This window comes from Anomaloglossus baeobatrachus, chromosome 6 (genome assembly GCF_048569485.1).
Source record: "Anomaloglossus baeobatrachus isolate aAnoBae1 chromosome 6, aAnoBae1.hap1, whole genome shotgun sequence".
Classification (NCBI taxonomy): Eukaryota; Metazoa; Chordata; class Amphibia; order Anura; family Aromobatidae; genus Anomaloglossus; species Anomaloglossus baeobatrachus.
This window is the reverse complement of record NC_134358.1, coordinates 526,681,961-526,700,841: the sequence shown is the minus strand read 5'-3', so window position 1 is coordinate 526,700,841 and position 18,881 is coordinate 526,681,961. Positions and strand designations below refer to the sequence as shown.

The window sequence follows — 18,881 nt, the reverse complement described above, 5'->3', positions numbered from 1 at the left end:
ATCACTCGCCTAGGAGACAACAGCATGTCGTCCACAAGGAGCAAGGGGGCCAAGACACAGGGTTATTTTGCGACCTGTACCTCTTGTGCGGCTAAGTTACCTGCAGGTTCCACCTACCCTCACTGTGAGCAATGCTCAACCCCTGTTTTGCTTCCACAACCAGAGCCTCGGTCACTAGTGGGCCCCTCGGCTCAGGTAGAATCCGTTGCTCTCCCTGTCCAGGCGGCAGGGACAGAGTTTGCAGCTTTTGCTGAAAAACTGAGTCACTCTCACATTCCATGGCTCAGTCTATGGACAAATGGTCTGCCAAGCTGCTTGAAGCCTTGCAGTCCAGACCGGTCCCTACACAGGCCCCGGGCCCTGTTGGATCTTCACCCCCAGGCCCCTCTCTGCCCGCGCCGCAGCACGTTCCCAGAGGGGGCCCTAGGTCTCACGTGGAGGACTCCGGCCCGGACCACAGTCCCAGACCGGCTAAGCGGGCACGCTGGGAATCTTCCCCGACTTCTTCACGTTGCTCAGGTTCCCAGCGTGAAGACTCTCTGGAGGACGAGGCGGACGTCGCAGCTCAGGGCTCTGACACTGACGTTGCCCTCAATCTTGATACACCTGACGGGGACGCTATAGTAAATGACCTTATCTCGTCCATCAACCAGGTGTTAGATCTGTCTCCCCCGCCTCCACCTGTAGAGGAGTCGGCTTCTCAGCAGGAGAAACACCAGTTTCGGTTCCCTAAACGTACACTGAGTGCATTTTTCGATCACTCTAACTTCAGAGATGCTGTCCAGAAGCCCAGAGCGGTTCCGGACAAGCGCTTTACTAAGCGCCTTACTGACACACGTTACCCCTTCCCCTCTGACGTTGTTAAGGGTTGGGCTCAATGTCCCAAGGTGGATCCCCCAGTCTCTAGATTGGCGGCTAGATCTGTGGTATCGGTTGCAGATGGATCATCGCTAAAGGATGCCACTGACAGGCAGATAGAGCTCCTGGTGAAATCCATCTATGAAGCCACGGGCGCGTCTTTTGCCCCGGCTTTTGCAGCCGTGTGGGCACTCCAAGCTATCTCAGCTTGTCTGGCTGAGATTAATGCGGTTACACGTAATTCTGCTCCGCAGGTTACGTCTTTGACTTCCCAGGCGTCAGTTTTTTCTTCCTATGCCATGAACGCAGTTTTAGACTCTGCTAGCCGTACAGCGGTGGCATCCGCTAACTCTGTGGCAGTCCGCAGGGCCATGTGGCTGCGCGAATGGAAGGCAGACTCGGCTTCCAAGAGGTTTTTAACCGGTTTGCCGTTTACTGGCGACCGATTGTTTGGCGAACGATTGGATGAGATTATTAAGGAATCTAAGGGAAAGGACTCCTCCTTGCCCCAGTCTAAGCCAAAGAGACCTCAGCAACGACAGATACAATCGAGGTTTCGGTCCTTTCGTCCCTCCGCCAAGCCCCAATCCTCTTCGTCCAGCAGGCCGGAGAAGGGCCAGAGGAACTCCTATGCGTGGCGGGCTAAGTCACGCCCCCAAAAGGCCGCAGGAGGCACTGCTTCCAAGGCGGCCTCCTCATGACTCTCGGCATCCCAGAACCGCATCCTCGGTCGGTGGCAGGCTCTCCTGCTTTTGCGACGCCTGGTGGCCACATGTTCAAGACCGATGGGTGAGAGACATTCTGTCTCACGGTTACAGGATAGAGTTCAGCTCTCGTCCTCCGACTCGTTTCTTCAGAACATCTCCGCCCCCCAAGCGAGCCGATGCACTTTTTCAGGCGGTGAACGCTCTGAAAACAGAAGGAGTCGTGATCCCTGTTCCCCCCCCCCAGGAACATGGTCGCGGCTTTTACTCCAACTTGTTTGTGGTGCCAAAGAAGGACTGCTCGTTCCGTCCCGTTCTGGACCTCAAACTACTCAACAGACATGTGAGCACCAGACTGTTTCGGATGGAATCTCTCCGCTCTGTCATCGCTTCAATGTCACAAGGAGACTTCCTAGCATCGATCGACATCAAGGATGCTTATCTCCATGTGCAGATCGCACCCGAACATCAACGCTTTTTGCGCTTCGCCATCAGGGACGAACACCTTCAGTTCGTGGCATTGCCTTTCGGCCTGGCGACAGCCCCACGGGTGTTCACCAAGGTCATGGCATCTGTTGTGGCGGTCCTACACTCTCAGGGCCACTCGGTGATTCCCTACTTAGACGATCTCCTGGTCAGGGCACCCTCTCAGTTGGCGTGTCAGAACAGCCTTTCCGTCGCTCTGGCGACTCTCCAGCAGTTCGGGTGGATAATCAACTTCCCAAAATCCCAGTTGACACCGACCCAATCACTGACGTACCTTGGGATGGAGTTTCATACTCAGTCAGCGGTAGTCATGCTACCGCGGGACAAACAGCTTTCTCTGCAGGCAGGGGTGCAATCTCTTCTTCGGGGTCAGTCACACCCCTTGAGGCGCCTCATGCACTTCCTGGGGAAGATGGTGGCAGCGATGGAGGCAGTGCCGTTCGCGCAATTCCATCTGCGGCCACTCCAGTGGGAAATTCTCCGAAAATGGGACAGGAGGTCGACTTCACTCGACAGGAACGTCTCTCTTTCCCTTGCAACCAAGACGTCACTTCAGATCAATATTCTGGAGATAAGGGCAGTGTATCTAGCCCTATTGGCCTTTCATCGGTGGCTGGAGGGCAGGCAGATCCGAATCCAGTCGGACAACGCCACGGCCGTCGCTTACATCAACCACCAAGGCGGCACTCGCAGTCGTCAAGCCTTCCAGGAAGTCCGACGAATTCTGCAGTGGGTGGAAGCCACAGCCTCCACGATCTCCGCAGTGTACATCCCGGGCGTAGAAAACTGGGAAGCAGATTTTCTCAGCCGACAGGGCATGGACGCGGGGGAATGGTCTCTTAACCCAGACGTGTTTCGAGAGATCTGTCGCCGCTGGGGGACGCCGGACGTCGATCTCATGGCGTCACGGCACAACAACAAAGTCCCGGCATTCATGGCTCGGTCTCAAGATCACAGAGCTCTGGCGGCGGACGCATTAATTCAGGATTGGTCGCAGTTTCGACTTCCCTATGTGTTTCCTCCTCTGGCGATGCTCCCCAGAGTGTTGCGAAAAATCAGGTCCGACTGTGTCATCGCGCCAGTCTCGTCGCCCCAGATTGGCCGAGGCGGTCGTGGTACCCGGATCTGTGGCATCTCACGGTGGGTCAACCGTGGGCGCTCCCAGACCGCCCAGACTTGCTGTCTCAAGGGCCATTTTTCCATCTGAATTCTGCGGCCCTCAACCTGACTGTGTGGCCATTGAGTCCTGGCTCCTAGCGTCCTCAGGGTTATCTCAAGATGTCATTGCCACTATGAGACAGGCCAGGAAACCAACGTCCGCCAAGATCTATCACAGATCTTGGAGGATCTTCTTGTCCTGGTGCTCTGACAAGGGTGTTACGCCCTGGCCCTTTGCCTTACCCACTTTTCTTTCATTCTTTCAATCCGGAATGGACAAGGGTTTGTCTCTCTGCTCTCTTAAGGGACAAGTATCGGCGCTTTCCGTATTTTTTCAAAAGCGTCTAGCCAGACTTCCGCAGGTCCGCACGTTCCTGCAGGGAGTTTGCCACATAGTCCCACCTTACAAGCGTCCGCTGGAACCCTGGGACCTCAATAGGGTGCTAACGGCTCTTCAGAAGCCACCTTTCGAGCCGCTGCGGGAAGTTTCTCTATCACGTCTTTCGCAAAAGGTGGCATTTCTAGTGGCAGTTACATCGCTCCGTAGAGTGTCGGAACTGGCAGCGCTGTCATGCAAAGCCCCCTTCCTGGTTTTTCACCAGGATAAGGTGGTTCTACGTCCGGTACCGGAATTTCTCCCTAAGGTGGTATCCCCTTTTCATCTCAATCAGGATATCTCCTTACCTTCATTTTACCCTCATCCAGTTCACCAATGTGAAAAGGATTTGCACTCATTAGATTTAGTGAGAGCACTCCGGCTCTACGTGTCTCGCACGGCGCCCCTGCGCCGCTCAGATGCCCTCTTGTCCTTATCGCTGGCCAGCGTAAGGGTTCACAGGCTTCCAAGTCAACCTTGGCGCGATGGATCAAGGAACCGATTCTTGAATCCTACCGTTCTTCGGGGTTTCCACTTCCTTCAGGGTTGAAAGCCCATTCTACCAGAGCCGTGGGTGCGTCCTGGGCACTGCGGCACCGGGCTACGGCTCAGCAGGTGTGTCAGGCAGCTACCTGGTCTAGTCTGCACACTTTCACGAAACACTATCAGGTGCATGCCTATGCTTCGGCAGACGCCAGTCTAGGTAGGCGAGTCCTTCAGGCGGCGGTTGCCCACCTGTAAGAGGGGGTCGTTTTTCGGCTCTTTTTATCGATTTATTCTTTTACCCACCCAGGGACTGCTTTTGGACGTCCCAATTGTCTGGGTCTCCCAATGGAGCGACAAAGAAGAAGGGAATTTTGTTTACTTACCGTAAATTCCTTTTCTTCTAGCTCCTATTGGGAGACCCAGCACCCGCCCCTGTTCCCTTCGGGCTGTTGTTCTTTTGTCTACACATGTTGTTCATGTTGAATTGTTCTTTTGGTTCATGGTTTCAGTTCTCCGAACATCCTTCGGATTGAATTTACCTTAGACCAATTTATAAGTTTCCTCCTTCCTGCTTTTGCACCAAAACTGAGGAGCCCGTGATGCACGGGAGGGTGTATAGGCAGAGGGGAGGGGTTACACTTTTTAAAGTGTAATACTTTGTGTGGCTTCCGGAGGCAGAAGCTATACACCCAATTGTCTGGGTCTCCCAATAGGAGCTAGAAGAAAAGGAATTTACGGTAAGTAAACAAAATTCCCTTCTTTTCTTTTCTTTTTGTAGGGCCTGAAAGGAGAAGCGTTGAGATTGATGACAAGAATAAAACAATTACAGCATATCATGAGTCAGGGCATGCTATAATTGCCTATTTCACCAAAGATGCAATGCCTATCAACAAAGCGACAATCATGCCTCGTGGTCCGACGCTCGGTCATGTGAGTAATGCAAAGTGAATGAGCAAAAGTGAAATCCAATCACATCAATATTCAGTGTGACCGCCTTCTTCCTTCAAAACAGCATCAAAGCATCAATTCCTCTCTGTAATTGCACACAGTTTTTGAAGGAATTCGGGAAGGACATTGTTCCAAACATCTTGGAGAGCGTAACACAAATCTGTGTGTGAGGCTTGTGGAAATTCTTCTGTCTCTTTATGCAATTCCACACACTTGATATTGATGAGATCAGGGCTCTGTTGGGGCCAGATCATCACTTCAGGACTTCTTGTTCTTCTTTATGCTGAATATACAGTGCCTTGCGAAAGTATTCGGCCCCCTTGAATTTTTCAACCTTTTCCCACATTTCAGGCTTCAAACATAAAGATACAAATTTTATGGTGAAGAATAAACAAGTGGGACACAATTGTGAAGTTGAACGAAATTTGCTTATTTAAAATTTTTGTAAAAAATAACTGAAAATTGGGGCGTGCAATATTATTTGGCCCCTTTAAGTTAATACTTTGTAGCGCCACCTTTTGCTGTGATTAAAGCTAAGTCGCTTGGGGTATGTCACTATCAGTTTTGCCCATCAAGAGACTGAAATTCTCGCCCATTCTTCCTTTGCAAACAGCTGGAGCGGAGTGAGGTTGGATGGAGAGCGTTTGTGAACAGCAGTTTTCAGCTCTTTCCACAGATTCTCGATTTGATTCAGGTCTGGACTGTGACTTGGCCATTCTAACACCTGGATACGTTTATTTGTGACCCATTCCATTGGAGATTTTGCTTTGTTTGGGAGACAAATCTCTGTCCCAGGCTCAGGTCTTTTGCAGACTCCAACAGGTTTTCTTCAAGAATGGTCCTGTATTTGGCTTCATCCATCTTCCTATCAATTTTAACCATCTTCCCTGTCCCTGCTGAAGAAAAGCAGGCCCAAACCATGATGCTGCCACCCACCACCATGTTTGACATTAGGGGTGGTGTGTTCAGGGGGATGAGCTGTGTTGCTTTTATGCCAAATATATCGTCTGGCATTGTGCCCAAAAAGTTCGATTTTTGGTTTCATCTGACCAGAGCACCTTCTTCCACATGTTTGGTGTCTCCCAGGTGGCTTGTGGCAAACTTTAAGCAACACTTTTTATGGATATCTTTGAGAAATGGCTTTCTTCTTGCCACTCTTCCATAAAGGCCAGATTTGTGCAGTGTACGACTGATTGTTGTCCTATGGACAGACTCTCCCACCTCAGCTGTAGATCTCTGCAGTTCATCCAGAGTGATCATGGGCCTCTTGGCTGCATCTCTGATCAGTCTTCTCCTTGTTTGAGATGAAAGTTTGGATGGACGGCCGGCTCTTGGTAGATTTGCAGTGGTATGATACTCCTTCCATTTCAATATGATCGCTTGCACAGTCCTCCTTGGGATGTTTAAAGTTTTGGAAATCTTTTTGTAACCAAATCCGGCTTTAAACTTCACAACAGTATCACGGACTTGCCTGTTGTGTTCCTTGGTCTTCATGATGCTATCTGTGCTTTAAAAAGAACACTGAGACTATCACAGAGCAGGTACATTTATACGGAGACTTGATTACACACAGGGGGCTTATATTTTTCATCATCAGTCATTTAGGACAACATTGAACTTCTGGAGTGAGTTTGCTGCACTAAAAGTAAAGGGCAGAATAATATTGCACGCCCCAATTTTCAGTTTTTTTTTATTTTTTACAAATTTAAAATAAGCAATAAATATTGTTCACCTTCACAATTGTGTCCCACTTGTTGTTGATTCTTCCACATAAAATTTACATTTTTATCTTTGAAGCCTGAAACGTTGGAAAAGGTTGAAAAATTCAAGGGGGCCAAATACTTTCGCAAGGCACTGTACTTCTTAATGACATTGGCTGCATGTTTGCAGTCATTCTCCTGCTGCAAAATAAATTTGGAGCCAATTGGATGCCTCCCAGATGGTACTGAATGATGGATCAATGTTTTCCTGTATTTCTCAGCATTGAGGACACCATTCTTTTTTTCCAAAACTCCAACCCCATTTCCAAATCAAAATACTATTTATCTTTTCTTTAGGTGTCTCTTCTGCCAGAGAACGATCGATGGAGTGAGACCAGGTCGCAGCTCCTTGCTCAGATGGATGTGAGCATGGGGGGCAGAGTGGCTGAGGAAATAATTTTTGGGCCAGAAAACATAACTACAGGTAATATTTTTTTCTTTTTTTTTCTTTTCCCCTTAGCATAGTCTAGTTCAGGGGTTGAGGACCTTTTTGGCTGAGAAAACCATGAATGCCACTTTTTTTTAAAATGTAATTCCGTGAGAGCCATACTCAACAGGGGGGAGTGGTGGTGGTGGGGCGGCTTAGAAGATCCGAGAAGGCAGGGTAGGAGATGCTGCGGGCACAGAGGAGGGGGTGTCACGGCTCAAGAGGATCAATGTGAGGAGGGTCGGCGATACTGCTGCGGGCTCGTGGGGTATCACAGCGGCGGGCGCCAATGATCTGACAGCGGGCTGCTTTGAATCTCCTGCAATTAATGAGATTGACTTTGAAAATGGCCGTGGAGCGTGCTCAGATCGACGCGATGGACTTCAAGAAAATGGCCGCAGAGTCCTATCTGCGCTACCTCCGCTGCCATTTTCTTGAAGTCGATCTCGTCAACTATGGGAGATTCAAAGCAGCCCGCAGTCCGCCAGCTACTGCGGGAACGCCGCCACTACACCCGTCGAACCCGCAGTATTACAGACTCTGCGCCACCACAGCCGCCCTGGTAAGTCATATGCGGTTTGTAAGATGCAACCCCATTTTGTTTTGGGGGGAAAAAAGTGCACCTTACAAACTGGAAAACACAGTATTTTTTTATTAAAGATTTGTCTGCGAGCCAGATGCAGCAATCAAAAGAGCCACATCTGGCTCGCGAGCCATAGGGTCCTGAACCCTGGCCCAGTTATTACACAGATTCCAATTTTACACATCTGATGTCTGTTATGTTTGTTTTTTTTTAGGGGCTTCTAGTGACTTCGACAGTGCAACAAAAATAGCAAAACTGATGGTAACAAGATTTGGAATGAGTGAAAAGGTACCGAATGTCACTTCTATCCTTCTATCTGTAGGTGATGTGTAAGGAAATTTATAGATAGCTAGACCTGGCCGTACATTCTGCTAATTGGTTCAGGTCCCCGTAGTCTGACATCCACTAATCAAAATGTTACCAGTGTGACTATTGTATCGGCTTCTATGTATTGACTGTGCTTTGACTCCTATATTTCAGCTTGGGGTAATGACTTATTCTGATACTGGGAAACTGAGTCCGGAAACACAAGCTGCCATAGAGCAAGAAGTTAGAACACTGTTAAAGGTAAATCTGGTTTTATACATGCTCCATAAAGTGAGGCTAAACGTGCACTATTTCTAAAGATCTTTTACCGTATGCTAATGGGAACAGGACCTAGTCCCTTGGGCATTAGTTCCCTTGCCAGTTGCCCCCATTAGCATGTTAGCACACCCACAGGGGTGTACTATCATGCTAATGAATACGCAGCATCATATGATGATCTCACTCACCTCCCCAATGCGTCCGGGGATTTCGTCTCAGTGCACATGACCCTGGAGTTTGGGTCATGCGCACTATGAAGTCGGGTGTATGCGCCCTGGCTTCAAACGGAAGTAGTGCGCATGAGCCAAACTCTGGGGTGATGCGCACTGAGCTGAAATCCAGCGTCGGACACGATGGCGGCAGAGAGGTGAGGGAAATCATCCTGTGATGCTGCATATTCATTCGCATGATAGCACTCTCACAGGGGCGTACTAACATGCTAAAGGGGGCGACTAGCCAGGGGAACTAACGCCCAGGGGACTAGTCATTAGCATATGATAAGCGACTAGCCAGGGGAACTAACGCCCAGGGGACTAGCTCATTAGCATATGATAAGATCTTTTGAAATCCTTTTTCTAAAGATCTCTTTATCTATGCTACTAGATGCAGGGATTAGTAATATACACCCAGAACTGCTCTTGGACCTGAGAGGTTCCCTTTAATGTATTAGGTGTGTCTGTTACTGAGTGTGCGCCTCCGCCAGAAATCTCCTCTTGTCTGTTTCTGGCTTACAATTTAAAGGTAGTTTATGATGAATTTGATGGGCAGGTATGACCTTATCCCACCATATTGGTGCATCTTCCCAGGACTAACGTTTATGAATAGAAATGCCAAAAGTCGCAATATCTTTCCGCAAATATTGTGTTTAATATAGATGTCTGCCTCAGATTTCTTAAACACTTTAAAGGGAACCTGTCACCAGTTTCTTGTCTTATAAACTATGCTCATCCCCTTTTAAAATAATATGAATGGTGTTCCTATAACCCCTTTTATATCCTCACATGTTACCCTGAATACCTTTTGAAAAATTGTTTTATACATGTTCAGTGCTGTATGTACATTGTATAGTGCAGTCTGATGGGCGAGTTCAGATTGTGAACAGCGCCATTTTGTAAATGGCGTCCCTCTTAGCTGGATGGAAGTGGATGACTTCTCTACAGCATCCACACCGTGCTGGAAGTTTCACGCCTGCGCATTGAAGTCAAAAACCTGCACAGGCATGCCTCACTGGTAATGTACAAGTGAAGCTGGCTCCTGCGCATTACATGTCTTCAACACTCGAAGTCTTGTGCCTGTGCAGGCACCAGCTTGACTTGTACGCCATCAGTGAAGTGTGCCTGCGCAGGTCTCCGATTCCACTGCGCATGCGCTAGTGTGCACATGTATAAAACCGGGGAACCCGGAGAAAAGTCACACTTAACTGGGAGAACATACAAATTTCTTGAAGATGTTGTCTGGTGGGATTTGAACGCAGGACCCCAGCGCTGCAAGTTGTTTTTTAAATTTTTTTTAATGTGCTTATTATTTGTTATTACATGACAGAATTCTAAAGTATTTAAGTATTTTCTTCATCGTTCCTTATGGGAGACCCAGACCATGGGTGTATAGCTTCTGCCTCCGGAGGACACACAAAGTACTACACTCAAACGTGTAGCTCCTCCCTCCTAGCATATACACCCCCTGGTAGCCAGTCCTAGCCAGTTTCAATGCTTTGTGTTCAGGAGGTCACACACACACATGCATTCTCTGATTTTTGATTTTTTGGATTTCAAAGATTTGGAAGAAAAGCGGGTCCAGTCTGGACTCCCGGCATGTCCCTTCTCACCCCACTGTGTCGGCGGTGCTGTTAAGGTTGATTTTACAAGGCTGGAGCCTTCACATGCCGCGCTCCTTTACCATCCCCTGGGGCTCTGGCTTGAAGTGGGAGCCATCACGGTTCTCACTGCTTTGCAGGAGACCGGTCTCCATCCGCAGCCCTTTCAGGATCCTGCCGGACGGAGCGCTCACCTCCCAGGGACCTGGCACCTGCGTCTCACAAGCTAAGTACTGAGACGTTTTTACCACAGAAAGTGGTCTTTCCAGGGGTCCCTTGTACTTTATATATTGGGGAGAGTGTGTTATATGATTGTGTTAACATTTCCGGCCGGTTCTCCAGTTTTCACTGGAGAACTGCGCCGATGGTGCCTGCACGCTGGCCGCATGTTTAAATCTAGGCCCCGGCTTCGCCTGAGGCCTAGTTTCGGTTTCACTGCCCCTGCATGTCAGTCTTGCAGAGGGACAGTGCGGCTCCGCCCAGCGGCTGTTCAGCACAGGGAACGGACACTCCTCACTGAGGAAAGATTCCCTCCCCTGTATACCTCATTTGCCCGCTCTCAGAGTAGGCCCCGCCCCCTCTCCTCGCTCCGGTCGCCATTTTCTCAGCGTTCTCAATGTCTGCATAGGCACAGAGATACCACATTGTGACAAATGGGGGCCTGGACTGGGGGACTGGAGGGCACAGAAATGTAGGTTAAACGGTCTGGCAAGCCACAACCTCCGGTTGTGCAGCTGCTTATATTCTCTGTTTATATACTCTGCTGGGGGTCATTCTGGACAAAACCCCCACTTCTGCAGCATGTCTCACATCAGAGCAAGGCTGCAAGGCTGTTCTTAATATGCACTGCATGTAGACTCGTACTGCCTGTACCGAGCACATAAACACAGTGGTCCCTCAGCCTGGAGGCTCATCAGTGGTCCCTCCAGCTGCTCCGGCTCCGGTGGTGCTGAGCATGCATTAGCCCCCTTCTCAGGGCGCTTCTGCTGCTACGGCTCGCTCAGCAAAGCTCACAGAGGACTCTTCATCTGGTCTCAGACCCCGTCCTCCTAAAATGGAGACGCAGGGTCCCCTGTCCTTCCCCGTCCCGCAGCTCTGATTCACGAGCTGACTCACTGGACGAGGAGGATGTCTTTACTAGCGGACGTTACTTCATGTACCATTGATCTGTCCGAAGGTGATGCAGATGCTAATGATTTGATTGCGTCCATTATATTTGTACTGGACCTCAATCCGCCTGTATCAGGGGAGCATCCCCCTCTGGCAGAAAGGCATCAGTATACCTTAAAGAGAACAAGGAGTGTGTTCCTTAACCACTCCAGTTTTCAGCCCACTGTGACCAAGCCCAGAGCCTGTCCTGACAGACGCTCCCAAAGCGTGGTTCTTATGACTGTTTCCCCCTTCCACCAGAGGTGGTCAAGGAGTGAGCTCATTCACCAAGGGTGGTCCCTCCGGTGTCTAGACTTTCAGCCCGGATAGTTGTATCATTGGCTGACGGCACCTCTCTAAGGATCCCACTGTACATTAATTCTGTACTGGACCTCAATCCGCCAGTATCAGAGGAGCAACCCTCTCTGGCAAAAAGGCACCAGTTTACCTTGCCTAAGAGAACAAGGAGTGTGTTCCTTAACCACTCCAGTTTTCAGGCCATTGTGACCAAGCCCAGGGTCTGCTCTGACAAACGCTTCCCAAAGCGTGGTTCTGATGACAGTTTTCCCTTTCCACCAGTGGTGGTCAAGGAGTGGGCTCATTCACCAAAGGTGGTCCCTCCGGTGTTTAGACTCTCAGCCCGGACCGTTGCATCAGTGGCTGATGGCTCCTCACTTAAGGTTTTGCTGTCCGCCAGGTTGTCCTTCTGGCCAAATCTGTATGTAGGCGGCAGGGGCCTCGTTCTCCTCAGCTTTTGCAGCAGTGCGGGCTTTCAAAGCCATCTCTGCTTCTCTAGAGGAGATGCATTCCCTCACAGGGACTCTATGCCCGAAATGGTTGCCTTAACTTCCAGACTTCAGTCTTTTCATCCTATGCCATGTCTGCCATGCTGGAGACTCTCACCGCACTGCGGTGGCCTCGGCTAATTTCCTCGCTATCCGCAGGCTCCTGTGGCTTCGGAAGTGGAAGGCAGATGCTTCTCAAGAAGTTCCTTGCTGGGCTCCCTTTTGTTGGGACCAGACTATTCGGGAACAACTGGATGAAATTATTAAGGAAGCTCTTGGCGGGAAGAGTTCTTCCATGCCACAAACCTAAACCAGGAAACCTGTCCAGGGCAGGAATCAGTCGAGGTTTCGTTCTTTTCGTTCCTCCATCTGATCGTTCTCTAAGCCCTCGGCCTCGTCCACTAACTCAGCCAAGGATCGTAAACCCAAATGGCGCACGAAGCCGCGTCCTCAGAAGACCGCAGGAGATGCTGCCACGAAGTCAGCCTCCTCCTGGCTATCTGGCCACGCCAGCAACGTCCTTGGTCGGTGGCAGGCTCTCCCACTTTGGCGACGTATGGTTTTAACACGTCTCCGATCAGTGGGTGCGGGATACCATCTCCCACGGCTACAGGATAGAATTCTATCCAGCCCGCCAAACAGATTTTTTCTGTCAACTCCCCCCTGCTCCAAGGCCGCCGCCTTCTCACAGGCCGTGGCATTCTTGCAGGCCAATGGAGTAATTGTACCGGTTCCCGACTGGGAATGGTTCTGAGATTTCTGCTTAAATCTATTCCTAGTCCCCGAAGAGGGCGGTGCCTTCCGACCTGTATCTCAAGCTTCTCAAGCATGTTCAGGTGCGGCATTTTCGCATGGAGTCTCTGCGATCAATCAATGACCCAAGGAGATTCCCTAGCATCCATCGACATCAGAGATGCCTATCTGCATGTGCCAATCGCAGTTTCACACCAGCGTTGGCTACGTTTTGCAATCGGAGTGGTCCAATTCGTGGCTCTTCCCTTGGGGTTAGCCACGGCCCCTCGAGTATTCTCAAGGTCGGGGCAGCTGTGATTGCGGTCCTGCACCTCTAGGGGTTGGCAGTGATCCTTTTGCCCTGGACGGCCTTCTAGTCTGGGCTTCATCCAGTGCAGACTGTTAGCGGAGTGCCTCGCTCACTCTCGCCACTCTAACCAATTCGGGTGGCTTGTCATTCTGTCCAAGTCCACTCTGACTTCGACCCAGAAGTTCACGTACCCAGGGACGCAATTCGAGACTCTGTCGGCACTTGTGAAGCTGCCCTTAGTCAAACAGCAGTCCCTCCGCTGGCGGTCGACGTCGTTCCATCAGGCACCTAATACAGGTGCTGGATCAGATGGTGGCGTCAATGGAAGCGATTCCCTTCCCCAGTTCCATCTGCGTCCTCTGCGGCTGGATATTTTCCGCTGTTGGAACAAGCGGACTTCCTCCTTCCACGGGGTGGTGGCTTCGCCACAGACCAGGGGCTCGTTTCAGTGGTGGCTTCGGCCCCTCTGTCTCAGGGACGCTCCTTCCTGGCCCCGTCCCGGGTGATCCTCACCAGGATGCTAGTCTATCCGGCTGGGGAGCAGTATATCTCCACCATGGAGCGCAGGGCACTTGGACTCTGTCCGAATCAGCTTTCTGGATCAATGTGCTGGAAATCAGAGCTGTGTTTCTAGCTCTCTAAGCCTTTCACCATCTGTTGGCGGCCAGGCACATTCGAGTCCAGTCAGACAACGCGACAGCGTTTGCCTACATCAACCTCCAGGGCGGGACACTCAGCCGCCTGGCAATGTTGGAGGTTCAACGCATTCTTCAGTGGACGGAGGACTCCTAGTCCACCATATCCGCAGCCCACATCCCAGACGTGGAAAACTGTGAGGCAGATTATCTCAGCCGTCAAACCGTGGCTCCACGATCCTCAGGTTTTTGCGGCAGACGCACTGGTTCAAGTTTGGTCCCAGCTTCGTCTGTCTTACGTGTTTCACCCTCTAGCTCTTGCCCAGAGTCCTGCGCAAGATCAGAAAGGAGGGCCGTCGGGTCATTCTCATTACTCCAGACTGACCCAGGCAAGCTTGGTACCCTGACCTGCTCCATCTGTCCGTAGAGGTGCCATGGCATCTCCCGGACTGTCCAGACCTTCTCTCACGAGGTCCGTCTTTCCGCCAGAATCCTGCGGCTCTCAGATTGACGGCGTGGCTTTTGAGTCCTGGATCTTGACGACTTCTGGTATCCCTCCTGAAGTCATCTCCACTATGACTCGAGCTCGGAAGTATCCTTTGGCCTTTTGGCCTTGCCGACCCTCCTGTCCCTTCTACAGTCCGGTCTGCAGCTAGGACTATCCCTCAATTCCCTTAAGGGACAGGTCTCGGCTCTGTCAGTGTTGTGCCAGCGGCGTATCGTCCGGCTGGCTCAGGTGCGCTCCTTCATGCAGGGCGCATCTCACATCATTCCGCCTTACCGGCGGCCTTTGGAGCCCTGGGACCTTAATCCGGTCCTCACGGCTTCCGGAAACCCCCCTTTTGAGCCTCTTAGGGAGGTTTCTTTGTTTCGTCTTTCACAGAAAGTGGTCTTTCTAGTGGCCATAATTTCCCTCAAGAGAGTCTCTGTTTTGGCTGCACTCTCTTCGGAGTCACCCCCTTTTTTGGTTTTTCATCAAGACAAGGTGGTTTTCCGTCCGACTCCGGACTTTCTCTCTAAGGTGGTTGCTGATTCCACCTTAACCGGGGCATTTTCCCTGCCTTCCTTTTGTCCGGCTCCTGTTCATCGCTTTGAAAAGGCGTTGCATACTCTGGATCTGGTGCGGGCGCTCCGGATCTATGTGTCTCGCACCGCTGTTCTTAGGCGGTGCACCTCTCTTTTGTGCTGACCACTGGTCAGCGTAAGGGCCTCTCGGCATCTAAGCCGACCCTGGCTTGTTGGATTAGGTCGGCCATTTCCGATACCTACCAGTGTACTCAAGTGCCTCCCCCGCCGGGGATCAAGGCACACTTGACCAGAGCTGTCGGTGCCTCTTAGGCTTTCAGGCCCAGGCTACGGCTCAGCAGGTCTGTCAGACTGCCACTTGGATTAGTCTGCATACCTTTTTGAAGCACTACCAAGTGCATGCTCATGCTTCGGCAGATGCGAGCTTGGGCAGACGCATCCTTCAGGCGGCTGTCGCCCATTTGTGAAGTTAGGTTTCGCCTACTTCTCAGTTTTTCTGTTTATTCCCACCCATGGACTGCTTTGGAACGTCCCATGGTCTGGGTCTCCCTTAAGGAACGATGAAGAAAAAGAGAATTTTGTTACTTACTGTAAATTCTTTTTCTTATAGTTCCGACATGGGAGACCCAGCACCCTCCCTATTGCCTGTTGGCAGGTTTCTTGTTCCGTGTGTTTTCACCGGCTGTTGTTGTTGTAGACAGAGGTTCCGGTTGTTCCGGGTTTTGCTCTGTCTCTACTTGTGGGTGGATGTCCTCCTTCAGCTTTTGCACTAAACTGGCTAGGACTGGCTACCAGGGGGTGTATATGCTAGGAGGGAGGAGCTACACGTTTGAGTGTAGTACTTTGTGTGTCCTCCGGAGGCAGAAGCTATACACCCATGGTCTGGGTCTCCCATGTCGGAACTATAAGAAAGAATTTACGGTAAGTAACAAAATTCTCTTTATTTCCTTAACTGGGAAATGGTATGGGTTTTTTTTTTTGGTTTTTTTTACTCCAATTTTTTTTTACTGCCCCTTAACATAACATAACATTACAAACAAAAAAAATCCAAGTACTGGAAACTCACCACTTTGCAAGTATGTCTGTGTAAACCTTCATTCAGCCTCCTTAGAGATCCAAGCAGGGATTAGTGGTAGCCAGCCGCTCTGTAGACCATGCAAATTGAATAGAAAAATCCGCTGGGAATCCGTCAGGTAGATTAAAAATTAACTTTTAATTAATCCATGATAAAAAAATCATAACACTGGCGTTTTCAATACTGGCTTAATAGATGTTTAAATGTGGAAATAACGCAATTCGGCGGCGATGCCTTCCTCCGATTCCCAAGACCAGAGGAAGGCATCGCCGCCGAAATGCGTTATTTCCACATTTAAACATCTATTAAGCCAGTATTGAAAATGCAAGTGTTATGAATTCTTATCATGGAATATTTAAAAGTTAATTTTTAATCTACCTGACGGATTCTCAGTGGATTTTTCTATTCAATTTGCATTGACTAACATAACATTGATACTGTTTGTTGATCATCTGAAAGTGCAAGTGACTATTTTTATTTTTTAGGATTCTTATGAACGGGCAAAAAATCTTCTGAAAACTCATGCAAAGGAGCACAAAAATCTCGCCGAGGCGTTACTAATGTACGAAACTTTGGATGCCAAAGAAATTCAGATGGTCGTGGAAGGAAAGAAATTAAATACTAGATGATATCGTCAGTGTTACGGACTGAGCTCCTCCTTGTTTTATCGTCTCTGCAGAACTCATTCTTTATATTACATACTTTTTATTTAAGATATGCCAAAATAATGCTGTGGGGAAGGACCTCAGGGCAGGTTATATAGGTAACTAACCATACAGAACTCACTGTTTATTGTCCAGTCAGTATGGCTGCATCCATCACTTCTGTACAGATACACTCGTCATTCACAGAATACGGCTTCTTGGTGCTTGACAGCTACTGCCAATAGGTGTATTGTAATATGTACCAATTGCACGGATTATAACTTGAAGGGGTCAGGAAAGAGGGGAATGAAATAGCGACCAAGAGATCCTCATGTCCAGAAGACAAAAAACAAACACACAAGAAAATTGCTGAGTACATCTAAGAGGTTTGTGTATAGGAATATACCCGGTCTCATGGGCACGGATAATTAGAGGTATTATGGTTTTAGGAAATTAAGGATATTTTTGGAAGCTGATATCTTGAAAACTGTAAGGCACTGATACACAAAGTATACTGCCAGAACAACATCCATTTATTGAAGGCAATATCCTCATTTCTTATAGGTTAGATGTGAGTATACGGCCATGTTGAGAATTACGACCCACTTCTGTTCAGTCCATCTAGATCTATAGTAACCTTTTTCTATCATGTCACCTATATTTTAGATTTTCCATTATATGACCATTCTAAGATGGTACCTCTCAAGGACCAGTCTAGCATGAATGAAATATAGACATGGCGTAACATTTTACAGAGTTTTAAAGAAGTTTGGAATCTGTTGACCTTCCACCTGCATGAAAGTGATCAGTAAAGGAACGTCGTCTGCCGGGAATAGTGCAGCACTTGTATATTAGCACTTTGTTCTCCTAGGCAGGGAGAGACATACCCGCACAACACATAACCCCGGGGGGCTGGTTAGTGTATCGCTCCTGGTGAACTTTTTAAAACCATCAAAATCTTTTAAACTATGCAGCCGACATCATGTCTAATGTCTGAAATCACATTGAGAAAATGATATACATGACTTTTTTTTTCAAATAGAAAAGAATCAATCCAGCTCATCATTCAGCTCAGTGGCTGAAGAAGCAAGGAAATCCGTGTGACTACAAGTGGAGTTGAGCGAGTACCTAACTATTCGTACTCGCTATACTCATAACGAGTACTGTCTAATACTCGCGTAGTCATTCCGAATAGCATGTGCAATGCAAGTCAGTGGGGAAAAACTCGCAAAGTAACGAGTAACCCGAATGCCTTACTATTCATGCGAGTAGCAAATAGTGCGGCATTCAGGTTACTCGTTACATTGCGAGTTTTTCGCCATTGACTTGCATTTCACACGCTATGCGGAATGAATACGCGAGTATTAGACAGTACTCGTTATAAGTATAGCGAGTACAAATAGTTAGGTACTCTCTCAACTCTAACTACAAGTATAAAAGTACAGGAAAGAAAAAAAAATTCCAGCTTATAAAAATTCCAAATCTTCAAAAAATATTTTAAAAGGGATCCATGACATGATGGAAGGTAACGCATTTCGAAAGCTAAGCATAGACAAAGAACGCTGTTGTGCGTTCGAAACGCGTCGCCTTGATGGAATGCGTTCTACATATTTTTTTTTATAAAGATTTGGAATTTTCTTCTTTTTCAGACCCCCCCCCCATTATAAGGATAGTCCTCGATCATAATGTTCTCCTTTATAGGATCTTATGTCATGTACCCGCAAGATGAACTTTTTACTGTGTTTTCCAAAAATGAACCTGACAGCTGATGCATGCTGCCTGACCCATGAGTAGAGTGTAGCAGACATGAATTATATGATTTTATCCATAAATGTGTAAGCCAGAGAAAATCCTAGCTTAAAGGGAACCTGTTGTCAGATGTGGCCTTTATAAGCTGCGGCCACCACCAGTGAGTTCTTATTTGCAGCATACCAGAATGCTGTATATAAGAGCCCAGGCCACTTTGTAGAACATAAAAAACACTTTCTTTTTCGCTCCTAATTGGGAGACCCAGACAATTGGGTGTATAGCTACTGCCTCCGGAGGCCGCACAAAGTACTACACTTAAAAGTGTAAGGCCCCTCCCCTTCTGGCTATACACCCCCCCCTGGGAGCACGGGTCCTTCAGTTTTTTGCTTTGTGCGAAGGAGGTCAGACACGCACGCATAGCTCCACTGTTTAGTCAGCAGCAGCTGCTGACTATGTCGGATGGAAGAAAAGAGGACCCATACAAGGGTCCCCAGCATGCTCCCTTCTCACCCCACTTTTTGTCGGTGGTGCTTGTTAAGGTTGAGGTACCCATTGCGGGTACGGAGGCTGGAGCCCACATGCTGATTCCTTC

The 18,881-nt window shown here is 48.9% G+C and overlaps 1 protein-coding gene across 1 annotated transcript in view; it reads left to right on the top strand.

The window, feature by feature from the left end:
- YME1L1 (YME1 like 1 ATPase) overlaps positions 1 to 17,687 on the top strand; it is a 171,705-nt gene extending 154,018 nt beyond the window's left edge. Inside the window, exons 15-19 of the mRNA XM_075315530.1 lie at positions 4,847 to 4,998; positions 7,074 to 7,200; positions 8,001 to 8,074; positions 8,267 to 8,353; positions 16,382 to 17,687. Coding sequence (XP_075171645.1) covers positions 4,847 to 4,998; positions 7,074 to 7,200; positions 8,001 to 8,074; positions 8,267 to 8,353; positions 16,382 to 16,525 — 584 coding nt within the window. The 3' untranslated portion in view covers positions 16,526 to 17,687. The remainder of the gene's footprint in view (positions 1 to 4,846; positions 4,999 to 7,073; positions 7,201 to 8,000; positions 8,075 to 8,266; positions 8,354 to 16,381) is intronic.
- Positions 17,688 to 18,881: the final 1,194 nt, after the last annotated feature.